We start from the raw sequence: 19,140 nt of genomic DNA on the forward strand, positions 1-19,140 counted from the left end.
ACAGCCCCCCTTATACACACATACACACACACACACACCACCGAGCCCACCGCACACACCACATACACACACACACACACACACACACACACACACACACACACACACACACACACACACACAGACACACACACATACACACATAGAGCCCCTCTTACACACACACACACACACACCCCCCCCCCAACAACACGGTGATTGGATAAGCACTGTTGATAGGTCAGCCATAAAATTGAACTCTGTGGCCGGGGCTCTTCATTTCAAATGAAACAAATGAAAGTCGCTTTGAGGCGGCCTGGCGGTGGAGCAAGCCCAGAGAGCGCTGTAATCCCCCCGGGGGACGCGGCGGTGTGTTGCGTGGCGGTGTGTTGGCGCCCCAGCGCCGCCCACCCCCCTGCCCTGGAAGGATTGGCAGCGCTGGGAGGCTCCCAGAGGCCGAGGTGGTGGTCCGGGAGGTGGGTCGGTGGGAGAGGGATTTGAGGATCAATTCATTTGAGAGAGAGAGAGGAGAGGGGGGGAGAGGGTCACCTGCCCCCTTAACAAACCCAGTGACATCCCAATGAGCTCCGGTGTTTACCCCCGCGCCACTAATTACTATTGTGGTTTATGTTCTCCCTCTGCCTCTCTGTTACTCCTCTCTCTCTCTCTCTCTCTCTCTCTCTCTCTCACTCTCTCTGTCTGTCTTTTTGTTTCTCTCTCTCTCTCTGTCTTTCTTTGTTTCTCTCTCTCTCTCTCTCTCTCACTCTCTCTCTCTCTCTATCTCTCTCTCTATCTGTCTTTCTTTGTTTATCTCTCTCTCTCACTCGCTATCTATCTCTCGCTCGCTCACTCTCTCTCTCTCTCGCCCTCGCCCCTGATTTCTCACTCTTCTCTATAGTCCCCCACCTCCTCCCCTCCTCTTTTACCATTCTCCTCATATTTTAAGGCTCATTTGGAGCACCGAGCAAATCCCCCCTGAATCCCAGTCTGGTCTTTTGATTAGAAACGAGCGAGAGAAGAAACACAAAGGCAAGAAGTTCACTAAACACGGCCGAGTCCTTTGATCTCACGCCTCCCAACGGACGTGTCCCCGGGGTCTAGGCCATCGGGCCGCTCCGCCGCAACCCGCCCCACCGCTAACCTCCACGCTACGGGCTGCTCCGCCGCAACCCGCCCCACCGCTAACCTCCACGCTACGGGCCGCTCCGCCGCAACCCGCCCCACCGCTAACCTCCACACTACGGGCCGCTCCGCTGCCCGTCGGAGGAGGAGACCGTGCCTCGGGTCACCCGTTGTGTGCAGCGTGGCTCCTCCCCCCTGCTGGCAGCCATACACAGCAGTCAGTCACCTGCGCCACAGCACGCGTGCTAATTAGCCAAGTGTGAATAATGGATGCCCTCAGAAGTTAGGAGGGAGGGAGGGAGCATATGTTAATGGACATTTACTGCAGAGGAAGGGTCAGCGACGGTAGGGGGGGGGGGGTCTTAAGGCGCAGGGCTACGGCTACGCTGGCTGTGTTTTTTAATTAGGGATCCAGCGGGCTGCTCACTCTGCTCACTCACTGCCTTGAAGGAGCCCATGCACTACACCTGCATGACGTCTGCCGAGGCGCAGACTCTGACCCGGTAGCGGGGGCCGTGGGTTTGGGTTATCCGTGCGCTCGCCTCTCTCGGCCGCATCCATGCAGGGCTGATACATCATCACTGCTGCAACGGAATCGTCCACTAGAGCCGGCACTCTCGCCCGTGTCCGACGGCGAGTGCTCTGTGATAGCCCGTCGCTGGGTAAATAACCACTTCCCCCCTGCCCCACACTGAAAGCGCGACAGCCCTGTCAGGCACAAGGCTGTTTTGCGGTCTTATTTGGCACAGAGCGGCGGCTAGACTAAGTGTGTACAGCGTGCCGGCGTCAAGGCAGGCGTGCGCCTGGCGAGGATCTTTCTCAGCCATCAAACGCCGGGGGCACCACTGGGGGTCCTACAGTGCAGACGTACAGTCAGGTCACATCTGGCGGCTGCTGATGAGAGGGCTCTGTCGCTCTGTTGCTTGCCCCTCTGCCGCCTGTTTGTAATTCCATTTCCTCTCTGTTGGCGTGGCATCTGTGCGGCCCTTGCCTGCTCTCACCTGCCCGTTGCCTCTCCTGAGCCTCTCCAGGACACAGGGGGGGCTTATCTCTGTTTTTTTTTTGTTTTTCATTTCCCCGCTCCTTCGCTGACACATATGCTGAGAGACAGAAGTGAGACGATGCATTCTCTCCCTCTAAGCTCACATCTCCTGCCTCCCTCCCTCCCTCCCTCCCTCCCTCCCTCCCTCCTCACCTCACACACAAGCTTTGCTGTGACAGTGACAGTGGGGAGACCATGGAGAATGGAGGGAGTGGAGAAGGCTCCTTCAGCAAGAGAAGAGGCTCATTTGAGGACGGCAGCAGAAGTAATGGAGTCGGCTAGACGGAAATGAACACATGTTTAAACCCTGCTCAGTGGTTCTCCACTCAGTGGAAAGAGAGAGAGAGAGACCTTCTGAAATGGACCCGACCGGGACAACAGGTTTACTTCTCCCTCTGTTACCTGTGTGACAACACTGGAGAATGAATGCATTCTTCAGCGCTTCAGGTTGTGATAAAACCGAGATCATTAGAAATAATGCCGGGAGGGCGACCTTGATGAGGGCTTGATGAGTCTGACACCCGGCTACAGAGAAGATGGAGACACAGGGAGAGATTTGGTTTGAAATCGATTCGGTTCATACGATGTGAAGTTACTCAAAAAATGTTTTTTACTTGGGTTATAGAACTTCATTTGAAAGGAACAAATAGTGGTTGAATTCCACAGTTAATGTGCTGGCTTCCATATTTGATGGGGTGATGTTTGCCACAGTACAGAAGCTTTCTCTTTTTTTGTCATCCTTAGACTTTTTTTGCATTGATCAACTCTGCTTTGCCTGATCTGACTTCACTCTCTGTCCTCCCTCCCCTTAACACACCTCACATTCTCTCACTCTGTCCTCCCTCCCCTTAACACACCTGAATTATGTCTGCATGCCATTGAGGTGCAGCTAAGGGGTTAGGTAAATGTCTACCTGTATCCATGTCGACTATCCTGCCCCTCATTTCCTGTCCCACATTTCCTCTTCCCTGACAACTTTCTCTTGCCATTACACCCTGCCACTCTATCTCCCGCTCTCTCTCTCTCCGACGTCATATGGCTGTCAGTCTATCTCTCTCTCTCTCTCTCTCTCCCTTTCTCTTTCGGTCTCTCTCTCTCTCTCTCTCTCTCTCTCTCTCTCTCTCTCTCTGATGGCCTGCTCTCCATGTGTCCCACCAGGCTATCATGGCCCAGCTGCCCCAGGAGGAGAAGGCTAAGATTGCCGAGCAGGTGGAGAGCTTCAGGCAGGAGAAGTGCAAGCTGGACGCCGAGGTGGCTAAGTGGGACGACAACGGCAACGACATCATCGTGCTGGCCAAGCAGATGTGCATGATCATGATGGAGATGACAGACTTCACCAGGTACCACCACCGAGCCCCCGTTGCCATGGCAACGCCTCAGGGGGAGGGAGGTAGGGCGGGGGAATCAACTGTTGCGATTCAATCTAAAGAATAATTGAATCAATTTTGAGTCATTTCAATCCAATCCAACCCTTTCCGATCCAATTTAATTAAACTGACAATTCAATTAAAATAATAATTAATATAAATTAAATTCAAAGGCTATGCATACAAGGCTATGGGTTTATGGGAGTGAATATTTGATGTATATGATAGTGGATATTGGATAAATTGTGTAAATTGTGATGTGGTGGATATTGGATATATTCAACACATCTCTGGTGGTGTCCTGTTCAACAAAGGAGAAGTGCTTTTGTAGTGCTAGTATTACTATTTATTGATTGAGCAGATGCTCAAGCACCTAACAGTGGATTCAGGTCCATGACATGAAGGAGCAGGCAGGGGTTAGGCCTCCGGACAATGGGGATCGCAACCAAGTGTCCATCGCCTAGTAACACGTGGTTGCTGTCGATCTGCAGCCAAGCACTATTTTACTGATTCAGCTGCCACCAGACGTGGGCTTGGATGGCTGTGCTGCAGCAACGGGCTCCGATCCAAAGATAACGGGGGCGATCCAACAGCATTTATTAGCTTATTGTTGATGTTTACCAAAAACCAGCAGCCTACCACTCAGTCTCCTCCATCTGGGCGCTACATTCCCCCACCCTCGCCCTCCGTCTCTCTGTCTCTCTGTCTCGCTGTGTCTCTCGGTCTCTCGGTCTCTCTCTCTCTTCTGTCACTCTCTCTATCTATATCTTTCTCTCTCTCTCTCACTCTCTCTGTCTCTCTCTCTCTTTCTCTCTCTCTTTCTCCCTGTATATGTCGCTCTCTCTCTCTCTCTCTCTTCTCTCTCTGTCTCCCTGTTTCTCTCTTCTGTCACTCTCTCTAAGCCTCTCTCCCTCCCTGTATCTGTCTCTCTATCTCTCCCTCTCCCCCCTCTCTGTCTCTGTCTCTGTCTCTTTGTGTGTCTCTCTCTCTCTCTCTCTCTCTCTCTCTCTCTCTCTCTCTCTCTCTCTCTCTCTCTCTCTCTCTCTCTCTCTTTCTCTCTCTCTCTCTCTCTTCAGTTGACTCTTGGTTATCGTCAGCTGTCCCCAAAGCCTAGAGTCTGCACTCTGATGTGGCCCTGGCTCCAGTGATTTGATTGACTAAGATAGAAGGAAAAAATAATACCATAACATGTCTTATCTCATCCCATATTAACAAATCAAGATGAACAGTGTATCATTGAGTCCTTTGTGTTTTAATAAAAACATCCATATGTTTATCTCCTACTAATGCCGCTTTTCCACCGCCAGTACCTACTCGACTCGACTCGACTCGACTCGACTCGCCACGCCTTATTTGCGTTTCCATTGGCAAAAAAAGTACCTGGTACCTAGTACCGGGTACTTTTTTTTAGTACTACCTCCGTCGAGGTTCCATGCCAGCGGAGTAGGTACTTTTGTGTGACGTAAACAGGCTGCTGGTAACTGATTGGCCAGCGGCTGTAAATGGGAATATTCACTCAAGTTAAGTTGTGTCCGGCGTGGTTGGAGTCCACGAACCCGCTCCCGAGGGGGACACTGATCAGCGTTTCGCCGTGTGTGTCGCTCCTTTCCCGGGGCTAGAGTTAGGCTGCGCGTCGTTATGTGTGTCGGGCGTGGTTGTGTGTGTCCGGCGTGGCTGGAGTCCACGGACCGGCGTTTCGCTGTTTCGTTTCAGTGTCGTTCCTTTCCTAGGGCTCGAGTTTCGCCTCTATCAACGTTACCGTATGACAAAAATAGACGCGCAGTCATTGCGCTTTTTATTTTATTTTATTTCCCATCATAACCTTTCCCGGGAATCAGGAAATAGTCTTGATCAGATTCAGATTTCCCGGGAATCGCGTCTCCCGTGATTAAAACCTAATGACGACCCGCCCATGGTGGAGAGGTTCTTTTCTACGACCCGCCCACATTGAAGAGGTACTTTTTTAGATGGAAACGCAACCAAACCGAGTTGAGTCGAGGCGAGTCGAGTCGAGTCGAGTTGGTACTGGCGGTGGAAAAGCGGCATAAGCTCATATTTATATAATATTCATACCTCTACTGTTTTCCTGAGGGGCCTCCTCTCAGTATTTTTTTTGTGGTATTAAATTGTGCACAATTCAATCAGTGTAATGCATTGTCTATTAGTTCATTATATTTCCACACTGTCTGCCCTCTCCCTCCCTTCGACTTCCAGCCCTATGGCTCTGTATCTGCTTATCTAAATGTACTGTCCCTTACGCTCTCTCTTTTGTGTCTCTCTTTCTCCCTCTCTCTCTGTCTCTCCATCCATAACTTTCCCGCTCTCGTTCCCTACATCTGTCTCTCCCCCTTACAATCTTTATATTTCAAAATGTTCTCTTTCTTCTCCCTTACTCTCTCTCACCTCCTCTTTCTCCCTCCTCCCTCCCTCTCCCTACCTACCTCCCTCCCTCCCTCCCTCGCCCTCCTTCCTCTCTCCTCTCTCTCTCATCTCCTATCTCCCTCCTACCTCCCTCTCCCTACCTACCTCCCTCCCTCCCTCGCCCTCCTCCCTCTCTCCCCTCTCTCTCCCTCCTCCCTCCCTCTCCCTACCTCCCTCCCTCTCTCGCCCTCCTTCCTCTCTCCCCTCTCTCTCTCATCTCCTGTCTCTCCCTCCCTCTCCCTACCTCCCTCCCTCCCTCTCTTGCCCTCCTCCCTCTCTCCCCTCTCTCTGTCTCCCTCCCCCCTCCTCCCTTTCTCCCCCTACCTACCTCCCTCCCTCTCTTGCCCTCCTCCCTCTCTCCCCTCTCTCTCTCTCCCTCCTCCCTCCTCCCATTCTCCCCCTACCTCCCTCCCTCTCTTGCCCTCCTCCCTCTCTCCCCTCTCTCTCTCTCCCTCCTCCCTCCTCCCTCTGCCCCCCTCCCTCCCTCTCTCTGCCAGAGGGAAGGGCCCACTGAAGAACTCCTCAGATGTCATCAACGCAGCGAAGAAGATCGCTGAGGCAGGCTCCAGGATGGACAAGCTGGCTCGTGCCGTCGCAGATCAGGTATCCTCACCTCCACCCCCAGCCCGCCCCCCGCTAGGAATTGTCTGCGTGGCGTTTCACATTTTGTTGTCGGGTTGACACCGTGCTTTGTGTTTGCGTTTGTGTGTGTGAGGCTGGTGTGCCTCTGTGTGGGTGTGTGTGTGTGTGTGTGTGTGTGTGCTTGTGTGCGTGCGTCCGTGCTTGTGTGTGGCAGCAACAGCGCTTGTTTTGTTTAAGAGTGTCTCGGTAGAAGTGACCAATGAGGTCGTTAGCGTGGGCAGCAGTGGTAGTCCGCAGGGAAGGGGAGGCTGGGCTGGTCCTCTGCCCAGCCTGGGCGGTCCCCTAGGGGGGAGCGTGGTGTTGGCGGTAGAGGAGGATGAGTCGGAGGAGCAGTCAGAGGGGGCGCAGGAGGAGGAGGAGGAGGAGGAAGAGAAGGAGGGGGAGGAGGAGGAGGAGGAGAAGAAGATGGCTGTGTAATATAATTAGCTGCTCTAGCCGAGGTGCAGCCTTCTCTATCAGATGAGCGGCTCCACAATGAGCTGACAGACCACTCTCGATAGCCAATCAATCAGCACTGGGCCGGGAGGGAGGAGGTCACAAACAGCCAGTCCTGTGTGTGTGTGTGTGTGTGTGTGTGTGTGTGTGTGTTCTGTGTGTGTGTGTTTGTTTAAATATTTTTGCATTTGTGTTTGTGGTGTGTGTTTCTGTGTGTCTGTGTGTTTGAATGGTCTTGACATTTGTGGTTGTTGTGTGTGTGTGTGTGTGTGTGTGTGTGTGTGTGTGTGTGTGTGTGTGTGTGTGTGTGTGTGTGTGTGTGTGTGTGTGTGTGCCCCACTCAGGAAACCTAGCAAAAAGCCTCCGGTGTTTGTGTCTGTGCAGTCCATCTCCTCTTAATAAGAAGGAGCTATTAACCTTGTGGGCATCAGCCGTTGTTTTTCATCTAGAGCCGCTGCCCTCATCCTCTGCAAGCTAGCGTCGAGAAGAAGTTATGCTAACCTGAGCCGTGGAGGCTCAACTGATCCTTTAATGTTGAGGTGGTGTTTAGGGGAAGCTACACTGATCTTTTAATGTCGAGGTGGTGTTTAGGGAAAGCTAAACTGATCTTTTCATGTTGAGGTTGTGTTTAGGGGAAGCTACACTGATCTTTTAATGTCGAGGTGGTGTTTAGGGAAAGCTAAACTGATCTTTTCATGTTGAGGTTGTGTTTAGGGGAAGCTACACTGATCTTTTAATGTCAAGGTGGTGTTTAGGGAAAGCTAAACTGATCTTTTAAAGTCAAGGTCCTTTTAGACATATGCAGGAGATGCACCTTTTGAACTTGACACATAATATGCTGCGTAATTCTCTTGGCATAGGGAAATGCATCAGGTCCTATTTCACAGGCTTTGTATTAAAGACTGGAGGAGGAGTTCTCCTCACTGTTGTTTTTAAGTTTGCTACGCTTGCAAATGCATTGCTTCTGTATTTGGATAGCTCCATGTTATAAAGAGCGTATGTGTGTTTGTGTGTCTACGTGTGTGTGTGTGTGTATGTGTGTGTGTGTGTGTGTGTCATGTGCGTGCTTCAGCTTACAAACACACAGTTGTGTTTGTGCGTTGAGTTTATCGGCGTGTGTGTGTGTGTGTGTGTGTGTGTGTGTGTGGCATGAGCTTGATGGTGTGTGTGTGTGTGTGTGTGTGTGTGTGCATGTGTGTGTGTGGCGTGAGCTTATTGTCACGTGTCTGTGTGTGGGTGTGTAGATGTGTGTGCCTGTATGTGATTGCGAGGCTGCGTCAGTGTTGACCCCTCTCTCCTGCTCAGGACGTGAGCGTGGTGGTTAGGGGCCTCTGGGTGGTGAAGGTGGGCCAGCAGTGCAGGAGTGACAGCAGCTCTCTACAGCTCCACAGGTGCCTGGCTGGGAGACCAGCTGCCCTGCCATTTGTAATTTGCACTTCAACCTCTTCCTAGACCTCTTTTTGCTGAATGTTTTCTGTTGCCCCTCCCCACCCACATTGAGGAGCACCTTGTTCTACTCCTCGTGATTTGGTTGTCAAGGTATTAATATGTGTGTGGTGTCTCATGGAGGCATTTGTTAGCAATTGCCATATGCATTGGGAGATGGAAGTAGCAGTATTTTAATTCAAACAACAAACAATGGCTGCTCACTCTCAATCTCTCACTTTCAATCTCTCTCACTCTCTCTCTCTCTTTCTTTCTCTCTCTCTCTTCTCTCACTCTCTCTCTCTCCCTCTCTCTCCCTCCCTTACCCCTCTCGATGAGGGCAAGAATTGAGCATTGGAATGGGACGGTTGCCAACCAGCAGATGACAAAAGCAATAAACCCTGACCTTAACAAATAAAAAGCAGCTCGCTTGCAGGAACACACGGCGGCTAAGTACCAAACCATGTCTCTGTAGCGCCGCGTCAGCCGGCTTCACGGTCCCAGTCAGAGATGGAGAGAGAGAGAAAGAGAGAGCCAGAGAGAGAGATACACAGAGAGAGAGAGAGATATGGCCTTCCTACAGCTCTCTGCCACTTGACTTTCACTTTCCCTGCCTCCCTTATCTCTACAGCCCATGTCCCAAAGAAGTTCTCCCAATCCAGCCATGGATTTTCCATTAGTTTCCTTCCTTTTATTTGCACTTGTAAAACTAGGGGGTGGGTTCAACCACCGGGGCTGTGAGGAGTAATGGTATAGTCCGACCCCACTCTGCCAGCAGCCGCTGTCAGCGCACAGCCTTCCTCTGCTGGTTAAATGAAAGGACCTCGGCTGGCCCACGTGGGACGGGACGCGCCACGGGTTCTGGAGGAGCCACTCGACCGCCGGGTCAAAACAGCTGGTCGCTCGCATTTGGTCTTGGAGGAGGAAGGAGTCAGGAGTCAATGAGAATCAGCAGGGGGGGCGGGGGGAGTATGATCCAAGGTGGACTCCCAGGTGAGCGGCCGCCTTCCTGTTTTTGGGCAGACGGGATATTACTAATATTACGACTGTAATTGATGTTGCAAAACAAAAGGCACACCACTCATGTTGGGCGCAATTATGCTACAACAACCAAAAGCATTCGTCCCTCTCTCTATGAAGAGACCACTCTCTCCCCCCCCCCCCCCCCCGGAATCACAAGTGCTCTGTGACAGCGAGGTGACTCTGGAAGTTCTGGGAGAGCGGGCAGAGTCAGCCGCCAGCAGCAGACCAGCCTGATCAATTCTCCAGCAAAGACAAGAGAGAGAGAGAGAGACATAGAGACAGACAGACAGAGAAAGGGTGAGAGCTAGAGTGAGGAGAGGAAGGAAACTAAAGTGGGGCTGGCAAGGTAATGGTCCGTATGCTTTATTTACACCAGTGGGGAAGCGGTGAAGGAAATGGACTATTAGTCTACTCTGCAGAGGGAACAATTATGTCATCCATACGCCTGCATCAAGCTGGGGCCAGGGGACAGGAGAGTCTGTGTATGTGTGTGTGTGTGTGTGTGTGTGTGTGTTTGTCTGTGTGTGTGTGTGTGGGGGGGGGGGAGAGAGAGTAAGAGCAGGTCAGTGTGAGTGTGTGTGTGTGTGTGTCAATTCAAAGATGTTTGTTTACGTGTCAAGCCAAGTCAATTGGGCCTATTTGAATGGGTGTGTGTGTGCCAGCTCTCTTCGTGTGATTGGACCAGAATGAACAGTGATCAGCGATGTTATACGACAGCTGCAGTGTAACAAGAATATCAGCTGGACTCCCGCTCTTCCTCTGGATGCATAATTCTCCAGCATTGACACCCACCAATAGTAGGGAAGATTTGGCAGGTCACCACGAGGATGTTAATCGATCAGTTTACTGTCCAATCAAGTCAGCTCACACAGGACAGATGTATCATCACAACATGTACAGTCTAATCAAGTCAGCTCACATAGGACAGATGTATCGATGCGACATGTAAAGTCCAGGTCCAGTCAAGTCAGCTCACATAGGACAGATGTATCATCACAACATGTACAGTCCAGGTCCAGTCAAGTCAGCTCACACAGGACAGATGTATCATCACAACATGTACAGTCCAGGTCCAGTCAAGTCAGCTCACACAGGACAGATGTATCATCACAACATGTACAGTCCTTTTAATTCAGAAGGTCAGGTTGGACATGTGTATCATTTCAACACACCCTTCCGGGTCAATAATAGCCCTGTAGGCATCCATCAACAAACCTCAAGAACAAGGTTTTTTTGTGTGTGTGTGTGTGTGTGTGTGTGCGTGCGTGCGTGCGTGCGTGCGTGCATGCGTGCGTGCGTGCGTGCGTGCGTGCGTGCGTGCGTGCGTGCGTGCGTGCGTGCGTGCGTGCGTGCGTGAATGGGGAGCTGAGCACGGGGGTGAATAGAGACTGGGGGAATGCTCTCCCCTGGCTGAGCGGAGACAGGAGACGTTGCGATCAATTAGATGGACAAAGGAGTAACGAGGGTGCGGAAACGAGCGATGGGAAGATGAATCGCTGAAAGGCTGGAAGACTCAGGAGAAGAGCTAGGGTGGGGGTGAAGGAGAGGGGGGCGGCGGCGGCACAGATCTCTCCATAAACCAGCCGCTGCCTACCCGGTCCAGGGCCAGGGAGACCCAGAAGACCCAGATCTGGCGCTGGCGCTGCCGGATGTCCTACTTAGCGGCGTTTAATATTAATGACCGCAGGGCACCGTGTTGGTGTGTACGTTGAAAGGAAACAGCAACGCTGGGAGCATCAAAGCAACCGACGTGGGGTTCTGAACCCCACCAGAGCTAAGTGGGCCACGGCGGGCTGCTTGGAGGCCCGCCAGCAGGAGGAAGAACCAAGGGCGACGGCGGGGACGAGACTTAGACCAGAGCAAGGACGCCCGCCTGCTGGTCTCTTCATCTTCTTCTCTTCCCTCGGTTTTGTTGCTGCTGCACTACACGATAAGACTCCCTCCCCCTCCTCCTCCTCCTCCTCCCCCTCCTCTTGTATGGGTTTGAGACGTGGACAGGACGGCATTTAAGACCCAATTTGTGTGTGTGTCTGTGTGTGTGTGTGTGTGTGTGTGTGTGTGTGTGTGTGTGTGTGTGTGTGTGTGTGTGTGTGTGTGTGTCAGCTGGCTGATAATCAACATGTCTTTACGTGTGAGAGTGAAATGTGTGTATAAAACCAAAATAAATCCTATGAGGGAGTCCCTGGAAGGCGGTTGTGATCTGTAAAACAACACTGAATGTGTTGGGGTGGAAATATGGGGTGGAATTAATGGCAATGAAAGCTCATCGCTCATCACATTTTTACAAAGGATTATAAACTTTCACTGAGGCAAATTGAGTGCTGGTCTTGTTGTTACACACATTCTGTTTTGTTTCCCGGAGCCCAGATTTTTCTGCTTTTAGCCTTGGATTTTAAGGGGCTTTGTAGGTGTAAATCTCTGCGTTTATTGCAACATTTATGTGTTTTGGTTTGGCACCTTGTTCTAGATGTGTATCAATATAATTGCACATTTTTCCTTTTGATAACTGACAGAACACTGAGCAGAACTTTTTATGGAGGTTTATGGAGGTTTATAGGCAAAACGTTGGCCTAGATACAACCTATTTTCTTTTTTTGGATGGCTCATTCTTAATCATGTGAGTTTAACATGCAACAAATGTCCATTTAAACCTGAATTATGTTGTTATGTTTTCTTTGTACAAGCACGGGTAGTGCAGCAGAATATAGCCATCTGAACCTCTCATGATAATAACGATACTCCACATGAGCACATAATATATCCTGTACATCACAAATAGATCATTCAGGAAATCATTGAATGCAACCCTTCAGAAACCATTCTAGACCAAGGCAGTGTATGCTCTGTTTCCTTTACCTTGACCAGTTCCTCTCTGTGCTACTCTCCTTTCCTCAGTGTCCAGATTCGGCGTGCAAGCAGGATCTTTTGGCCTACCTGCAGAGAATCGCGCTGTACTGCCACCAGCTCAACATCTGCAGCAAGGTCAAGGCCGAGGTGCAGAATCTGGGCGGGGAGCTCATCGTGTCCGGGGTAAGTTCTGCAGCCACACAGATGTGTGTGGAGGATGCATTTTGCATCATCAAAAAGGTTTGAACGGTCTCATAAAGACCTTCACGTTTGGGATGGCAAATCTCATGTAGGGGTTTGCAATAATCGTTGGACCTAAAAGTGGACTCAAAGGCCAAAACCACTGACTAACAACACTCCCAGCTGAGGAGGAGAGGGACTGGAATCGCCTCCTACAACTTTTTGCAGACAGTAAATCGTTTAGCTCAACGCTTCCCCTCAGACTCTGGAGAGACTTGAGCGGTCGATCACAGTGGCCCAAGGCTAACGCAATCATAAGTAACAGCCCTATCATACGTCAGTGTGCTCTAGTGTTGCCTAGTACAGTGTGGATCCCACTGCGTGTGTATCCTCCTCCAAGAGCCCACTCCTCCTCACCCGGGAGGCCGTGCCTGGTCTTAAGATCCCCCGGCCCACGGTGCGACCTCGTTAAGCTGAATCCATCCCCATGCCCTGCTGCCAGTCCACTGTGAGAACTCCCATCACCCCCATGTTCTGGACACCATACCTGTTGTGGTGTTGTCCTGCCAGTGGGAGCAGAGGAATACCTCATGAAGGGCCGTCGTTTATACCATAGCAGATATAGCACAAAACCATGTCCGGTATCAATACATCCCATAATCGACACAGACCTCATTACTTTATTTAGGCCCCATTTCAGAGCATTGAGCCACACTGAGACTTTAACCTTTTCATAGTGGCCAGCTGGAGTCCACACTCATTAAATCTTAGCGGTTGACTTGCCTCAGCGTGCAGGAGGGGGCGGAGGAGGGGGGAGGAGAGGGGGAGGAGGCCCAGTAGCAAACAAGCCTTAAATGTCAGCCAAACTAAACAGACGGTGGCAGAGGCACCCCTCACCCCTAGTGCTGCTAATTACCCAGAGCATAGGATGTGAGGGGGGGCTCAGGGTCCAGGTCTCCTGCCCCGTCCCGGTCTCACCCCAGAGCGGAGGATGTGAGGGGGGGCTCAGGGTCCAGCCTCCTGCCCCACCCCGGTCTCATCACAGCACTGAGGGAACCTGCATCTGGCGTCTTCCCCTGCATCGGTGGCCACGTAAAAGGACAACGCCTCTTTACGTTGCGCGGGTCGGGCCGGGTGTCGGTTAAACCCTCCCGGAGGAGCCGTGCCGTTGTAGCTACGAGCGATCCTGTGTGGCGGTGGGTCGGCTGTGGGTCGGTGGGTCCGTCTTCTTGTAGAATGGCTAATGCCTCTGTAAGCGTGTCAGCCCAGGGCGAACACAGGGGAAACACACGAGCGTTTAACCTCCCAAGGAGATTTATTTGTTTATCAACAGGCGTTCACAAAGCCGGCTCAGCCGTTGTTTATTAGCGCGGTTTATCATGTCCGACCCGATCCAACCCGACGGTTCTAACTCTCTCTCTTCATCCGTCTCTTCCATTCCATTACCCTCTCCACCCCACCCCCGGTGTTACCGTGCCGTGTGTGCGTGTGTGTGTGTGTGTGATCATTCTGTGTGTGTGTGTGTGTGTGTGTGTGTTTCGTACCCCCCGTCCGTTTCCCGCGGCTGCAGCTGGACAGCGCCACCTCCCTGATCCAGGCGGCCAAGAACCTGATGAACGCGGTGGTGCTGACGGTGAAGGCGTCCTACGTGGCGTCCACCAAGTACCAGAAGGTGTACGGCACGGCCGCCGTCAACTCCCCCGTGGTGTCCTGGCGCATGAAGGCGCCGGAGAAGAAGCCCCTGGTGAAGCGCGAGAAGCCCGAGGAGTGCCAGACGCGCGTGCGGCGGGGCTCGCAGAAGAAGCACATCTCGCCCGTGCAGGCGCTCAGCGAGTTCAAGGCCATGGACTCCTTCTAGAGCGCTCCGGGGAACGACGGAGCGGCGCAAAGAAAAAAACAAACGACGACAAACCCCGCACGAGACGAGACGACGGAACAACGCGAAAAAAAACAAAAAACTTAGAAAAAAAAAAAACGTGACAAAAACGACGTGGAAAAAAAAAGTCACAGAAGGAGAGAAGAAACGTCCCTTTTTACTTTGTGTTGACCCGCCTTTGTTTGTTTTTTGCCGTGCGCCTGCGGCGGCGACGCCCCGTGGGGAGGACTAGAGTTCCCGCCGAAAAAAAAGCGCTAGGTAGCGGCGGCGGCCACCGCGAACAGAGGAAGTGTCGCCCAGCGGTGCGGGCGAGAAACACGCACTCCCTCTACTATTTATTACTGTCCTTATCGTAGCTTCATGTGTGCGAGCCAAACCTGTGTGTCACTATAAGAGACCTGGAAGAAGAGGAGGGAAATGTGGACGATGATGATAATGATAATAACAGTAATACAAAAGGGCATATCGGAAAGAGAGAAACGGCGATTGTAAGTGTGACAGTGTATAATTTGTGGCGGTCAATATTCTAGATATATCATTACTGTGCCACTGACTTGGCTGCTGCTTGAACACATTTAACTGTCTGAATGAGAACCAGTGGATGAGACTGTAGATTAAACACTTTAGGGATCACACCAATGTTAACTATGTTCCCTCTTAGCTTTTATTTATTCCCCTCCATTATGAATGTTAACTAGTAGTGCTAGGATTAACCTATTTAGGAAAAACCTGGAAATGTCAGGGACAAACCTCAAAGTAATTCATTTTATTGTTCCTTAAAGTTAATAATAACGATGATGACGATTTCCTAAAATAATAAATGCATACTTTGTGTTCTCCCGGGGCAATGGAATGGCCTGGTGTATTGCCTTTTTGAAGTCCATTTATTTCATGATTGCATTACTAACTACGGCCACACTATGGCGGGTGTTGTGTAGAGTGTACTTCCAGCCACAGAGAGGTCGGACTGTGGTTTTGATCAGAGTAGAACCCCTGCGTACAGTTTGTTTATATGCTCCCGCCTCTAATAAACTCCTCAACCTCATCCTAAAAGAGGCCTGTGTTCTCCTTTGTGTGTCCCCCAAGTCTCCTCTTATTCATCCATCATCCAAAGATAGCCAAACTTTAAGAATCAGCTTATTTTTCCAAAAACTACTGAAGGCTAAATAATATTAGATCAATACATTTATTTATTATTATTTTAGTGCCAGGCGCGGAAAACAAATCAAAAAGGGTAAAATATCAATACAATTAGCGAGGTCTGAAGAAAGAAGTATGATATAGGTCTGAGATCATTTGTAATTTTAACGAGTTGTGTAGTGATGATGGTGTCTGATTTTGTTGTTTTGGCGTTTTTTAAAAAGCTCACTCCTCTCTTCTCCTTTTGTCTGTTAAGCAGTTAATTTACTAACTAACTAAAGTGAACTGCATACCCAATGCCAGGTCCTATCGTCTGCCTCATTGTCCGCGGAGCGGGAGGGAGAGGGAGGTCTGGTCCCTGTACAGACAACATTAGGACGGACCACACTGTTTGAATGTTGCATGATTCGCCTCAGCCTTCATCATGGCTGACATGCTTCACCAATCATGAAGACTAGCATGTGGAAGAGAGACACACATGTGTGTGTGTGTGTGTGTGTGTGTGTGTGTGTGTGTGTGTGTGTGTGTGTGTATGTGTGTGTGTGTGTGTGTGTGTGTGTGTGTGTGTGTGTGAGTGTGAGATGCATACCCACATTGGTCCTGAAAAGGTTGTCTGCCTGCTACGGTGCTCTAGGAGGTTAAACCCTTAGAAGATTTTCCACAGATGCTGGAACAACAATGTAACACAACAAAACAGCCTTTATGTGTGTGTAAGGATGCTTGGTCGATCGTGGGTCGTTACACCCTGATACGGGTAACACCCGTATCAGGGAGCGTTTCAAAAGCAGCTTTATTAGTTTCATGTTTCTGCCGGTTGAGGATAAAACATTCACAGCGCTGTGTCCACATCCATTTTATCCAAAACAACACAAAGGCAATTAGGATCATAAGCTATAACCACCCCAACAGCAGCGATGAGCAATATGAACAGATATAATGGTATTGATCTGTCCCTGATAAACCTCTTCCAGCCAAAGCTTTCATCCTCCACGTTTAATTAAAGCACATGGACCGGAGCGGGCAGAATGGCCAGCGCCGGGCAGAATAATGATGGAGCCGTCCCCACGCTGTTCTGCTGAGGAACACCACAGCAGCAGCATCTGCTTCCTCCTGACCTTTGACCCCTCACTGTTCGGGGGGCTGAGTTCACTTAAGCCCGGGTAGGGGAGCGGGGGGGGTGCTTCTCTCTCCATCTGTTAGAGAGAGAGAGAGAGAGAGAGAGAGAGAGAGGCGTCTTTGACTGGTGGTCACTACCTGTCACAACCCAAGAAAAGGGAGACTGTCTCTCCCTCTTCCCTCTCTCTCTCCCTCCCTCTACCTTTCTTCTATCTCGGTAAGACCAGGGCTCACCGTCCGAGCCTGGACGTGACGGGGAGCACACCTTAGGGTTGATCTGTGAACCCGAGCCCAGACGTTCTCCTGTCTGTTAGACAAGCAAATAGATTCCCTGCCTTTTTCTTTTTTCTCTTGTCATTATTCCACACTTGGGCAGATGGCACACTAATTACAGGAAGACGGCTCTATTAGAATCTCTCCATGCAACGGGAGCGGGCCCATCAATTGCAGAGCAAGAAAAAAAAAAAGAAGAAAGGAATGTAAATTTACACAAGGCCATTACGGGAGGTGTCAGGCATTAACCAGGACGGCTGGGCACCCCCCTGGCCGAGCGACAGCTATGTGTAATTAAACAGGTGAAGACCAGGCAACCTTTACTGAGATGGAGACACCGCCGCCGCCGCACCCCCACATCGGCTCATCCACCAGGGAAATCCCTTCCGCCCTCTCCCTTTCCAGAGGCCGGCCTCACTTGGGTAATTGCCCTGGCGATGACGAGTGCTAATGTGGATAGCCTATTGACGTTCGCTTTTTACATAGCGGCGGGATATCGGCTCGTGTCCATATTTACCCACTAGGACGGCGGGTGTTTGAGGGGTTTATATAAGAGATTGACCCAACCTGAAAGGCAAACATTCCCCTATCATTCTGGAGCCTATGTAATCCAGCGTTAAAGGACACACTCCCAAGCAGGGAGCCTAGAACCAACGCTGTTCACTTTGGAAAACCTACACAGAACAAGGACAAACCACAACATCATCGGTGTTGGCAACCAGCCAGCACCTGTCGTTAATATTCCGGGGGCTGAAGGGGAAGACTTGACGTGGATGTTCTGTTATGGTGTGAAGGTTTGTTCCGAGATGGTGAAGGTTGAGAACAAGGATTTGTCACAGAGTATTAGTAGACTGGGGGCAGGGGGGGTTGGGAGAAGGTTGGTAGGAGAAGCCATGCGCAAAGTAGAGGAAACTTTAAAAGTTACTTTTCAAGATAGAATGTAAACAGTAATACTGTAATAAGAAAATGTCAAATCTAATCTTGGGATGTAGCCACATTTGATTTATTGGCAAACACCGATTTTCTTAAGCTAGGCTCAGCTAGGCTAGCTGGATGGTTGTTGCACAATGCTTTCATCAACAGTTGTTGCTTGTGCATAATAAACAAGGCCCTGTGTGGCAAAAATCTTTTTTTTTTAATTAATGAAATTGTAAAAACAAACTGCGCAATTTACACACCGTTGAAGATACCGATATTACATACTTTGGTGGTAGTTATGATGTCGTAAATAACCCATGTCAAGCCACTCGTCCCGACGTGTCCCAGCTCTGTAGTCCCCTGTGGTGCCCCTCAGTCGGCTAGCAGTCCCTCCAACACCTGGGCCCCTCAGGGTGCATGGGCCGGAGCCAAGCTGCAGTAGTTCATCTGAGTAAAGGCTGCTCAGAGGTCTGGTGGGGCCAGTATGTTGATTGATATGGGGCTCAATCCAATCAGTGGTTGAAATGCTTTTCATATCAAAATGAACCCCCCTCCATCTTTATGCATGGTTTAATAAACATGTATTCTCTTATATTAGGAGCCTGCACTTAAGATTCCAACGGTACGCGGTCCGAGATCGATAGAACATCCTGTAATTTAAACCTTGTTTTCTAGCTTGGCATTTGCAGCACAAGAACAACAGTAATATCCAAAACACAGTTAAATAAGAGTACACCTGCAACAAAGCCAACATTGAAAACTGTCTTTTTTTCACACGCTTTAGTAAACATCTTGACAAGCTCAGGTGGTAATATGTTCACATCATAGTGTCACACCACTCCCACGTAATCAGTAAGACGCAGCGGGATTAGTGAGCTAATCATCAGCGGTGGCGGGGCTGCGGGCCGCCGCCACCACATGGGCCCATGCCTAGTTGTGTCTAATTGAATGATGAGCAGGACTCTGTGCCGGGACACCCTCACTCCGCAAGGTCAGCCTACATCACTGCCAGCACCACACCGCGCAACTTAGTAGCGCCTACGGGCGCCTCGGCGTCCACAGCAGGGGGGAGCCCCGGATTCAATTAATCCACCTGGCAGCGGAAAATACACAAAAACAGCACACACAGCGCAAAAATAGACCTCGCTCCAGACGACGGAGACAAACACGGTGGATCACAGGAAGTGCTCTGTTAGACTGTTAGACGCCGTCCCTTTAACCATGGTGATATCCCGCACACAGGTTACAGATCAGATTAGAGATCCATTCATAGGTTGTGGACATTATATGTATAAAATAATTTGATGTATTGCAAATGAGGCTTCATTTGTTTT

At 50.5% G+C, this 19,140-nt stretch overlaps 1 protein-coding gene across 1 annotated transcript in view; it reads left to right on the forward strand.

Moving 5' to 3' along the window:
• Positions 1-15,373, forward strand: part of LOC311340195 (catenin alpha-2) — a 58,185-nt gene extending 42,812 nt beyond the window's left edge. The window contains exons 7-10 of the mRNA XM_084465077.1: positions 3,302-3,483; positions 6,429-6,534; positions 12,352-12,486; positions 14,054-15,373. Of these exons, the coding sequence (XP_084321203.1) occupies positions 3,302-3,483; positions 6,429-6,534; positions 12,352-12,486; positions 14,054-14,341 (711 nt within the window). The 3' untranslated portion in view covers positions 14,342-15,373. The remainder of the gene's footprint in view (positions 1-3,301; positions 3,484-6,428; positions 6,535-12,351; positions 12,487-14,053) is intronic.
• Positions 15,374-19,140: the final 3,767 nt, after the last annotated feature.

Source organism: Micromesistius poutassou (genome assembly GCF_964030765.1).
Source record: "Micromesistius poutassou genome assembly, chromosome: 3".
Classification (NCBI taxonomy): Eukaryota; Metazoa; Chordata; class Actinopteri; order Gadiformes; family Gadidae; genus Micromesistius; species Micromesistius poutassou.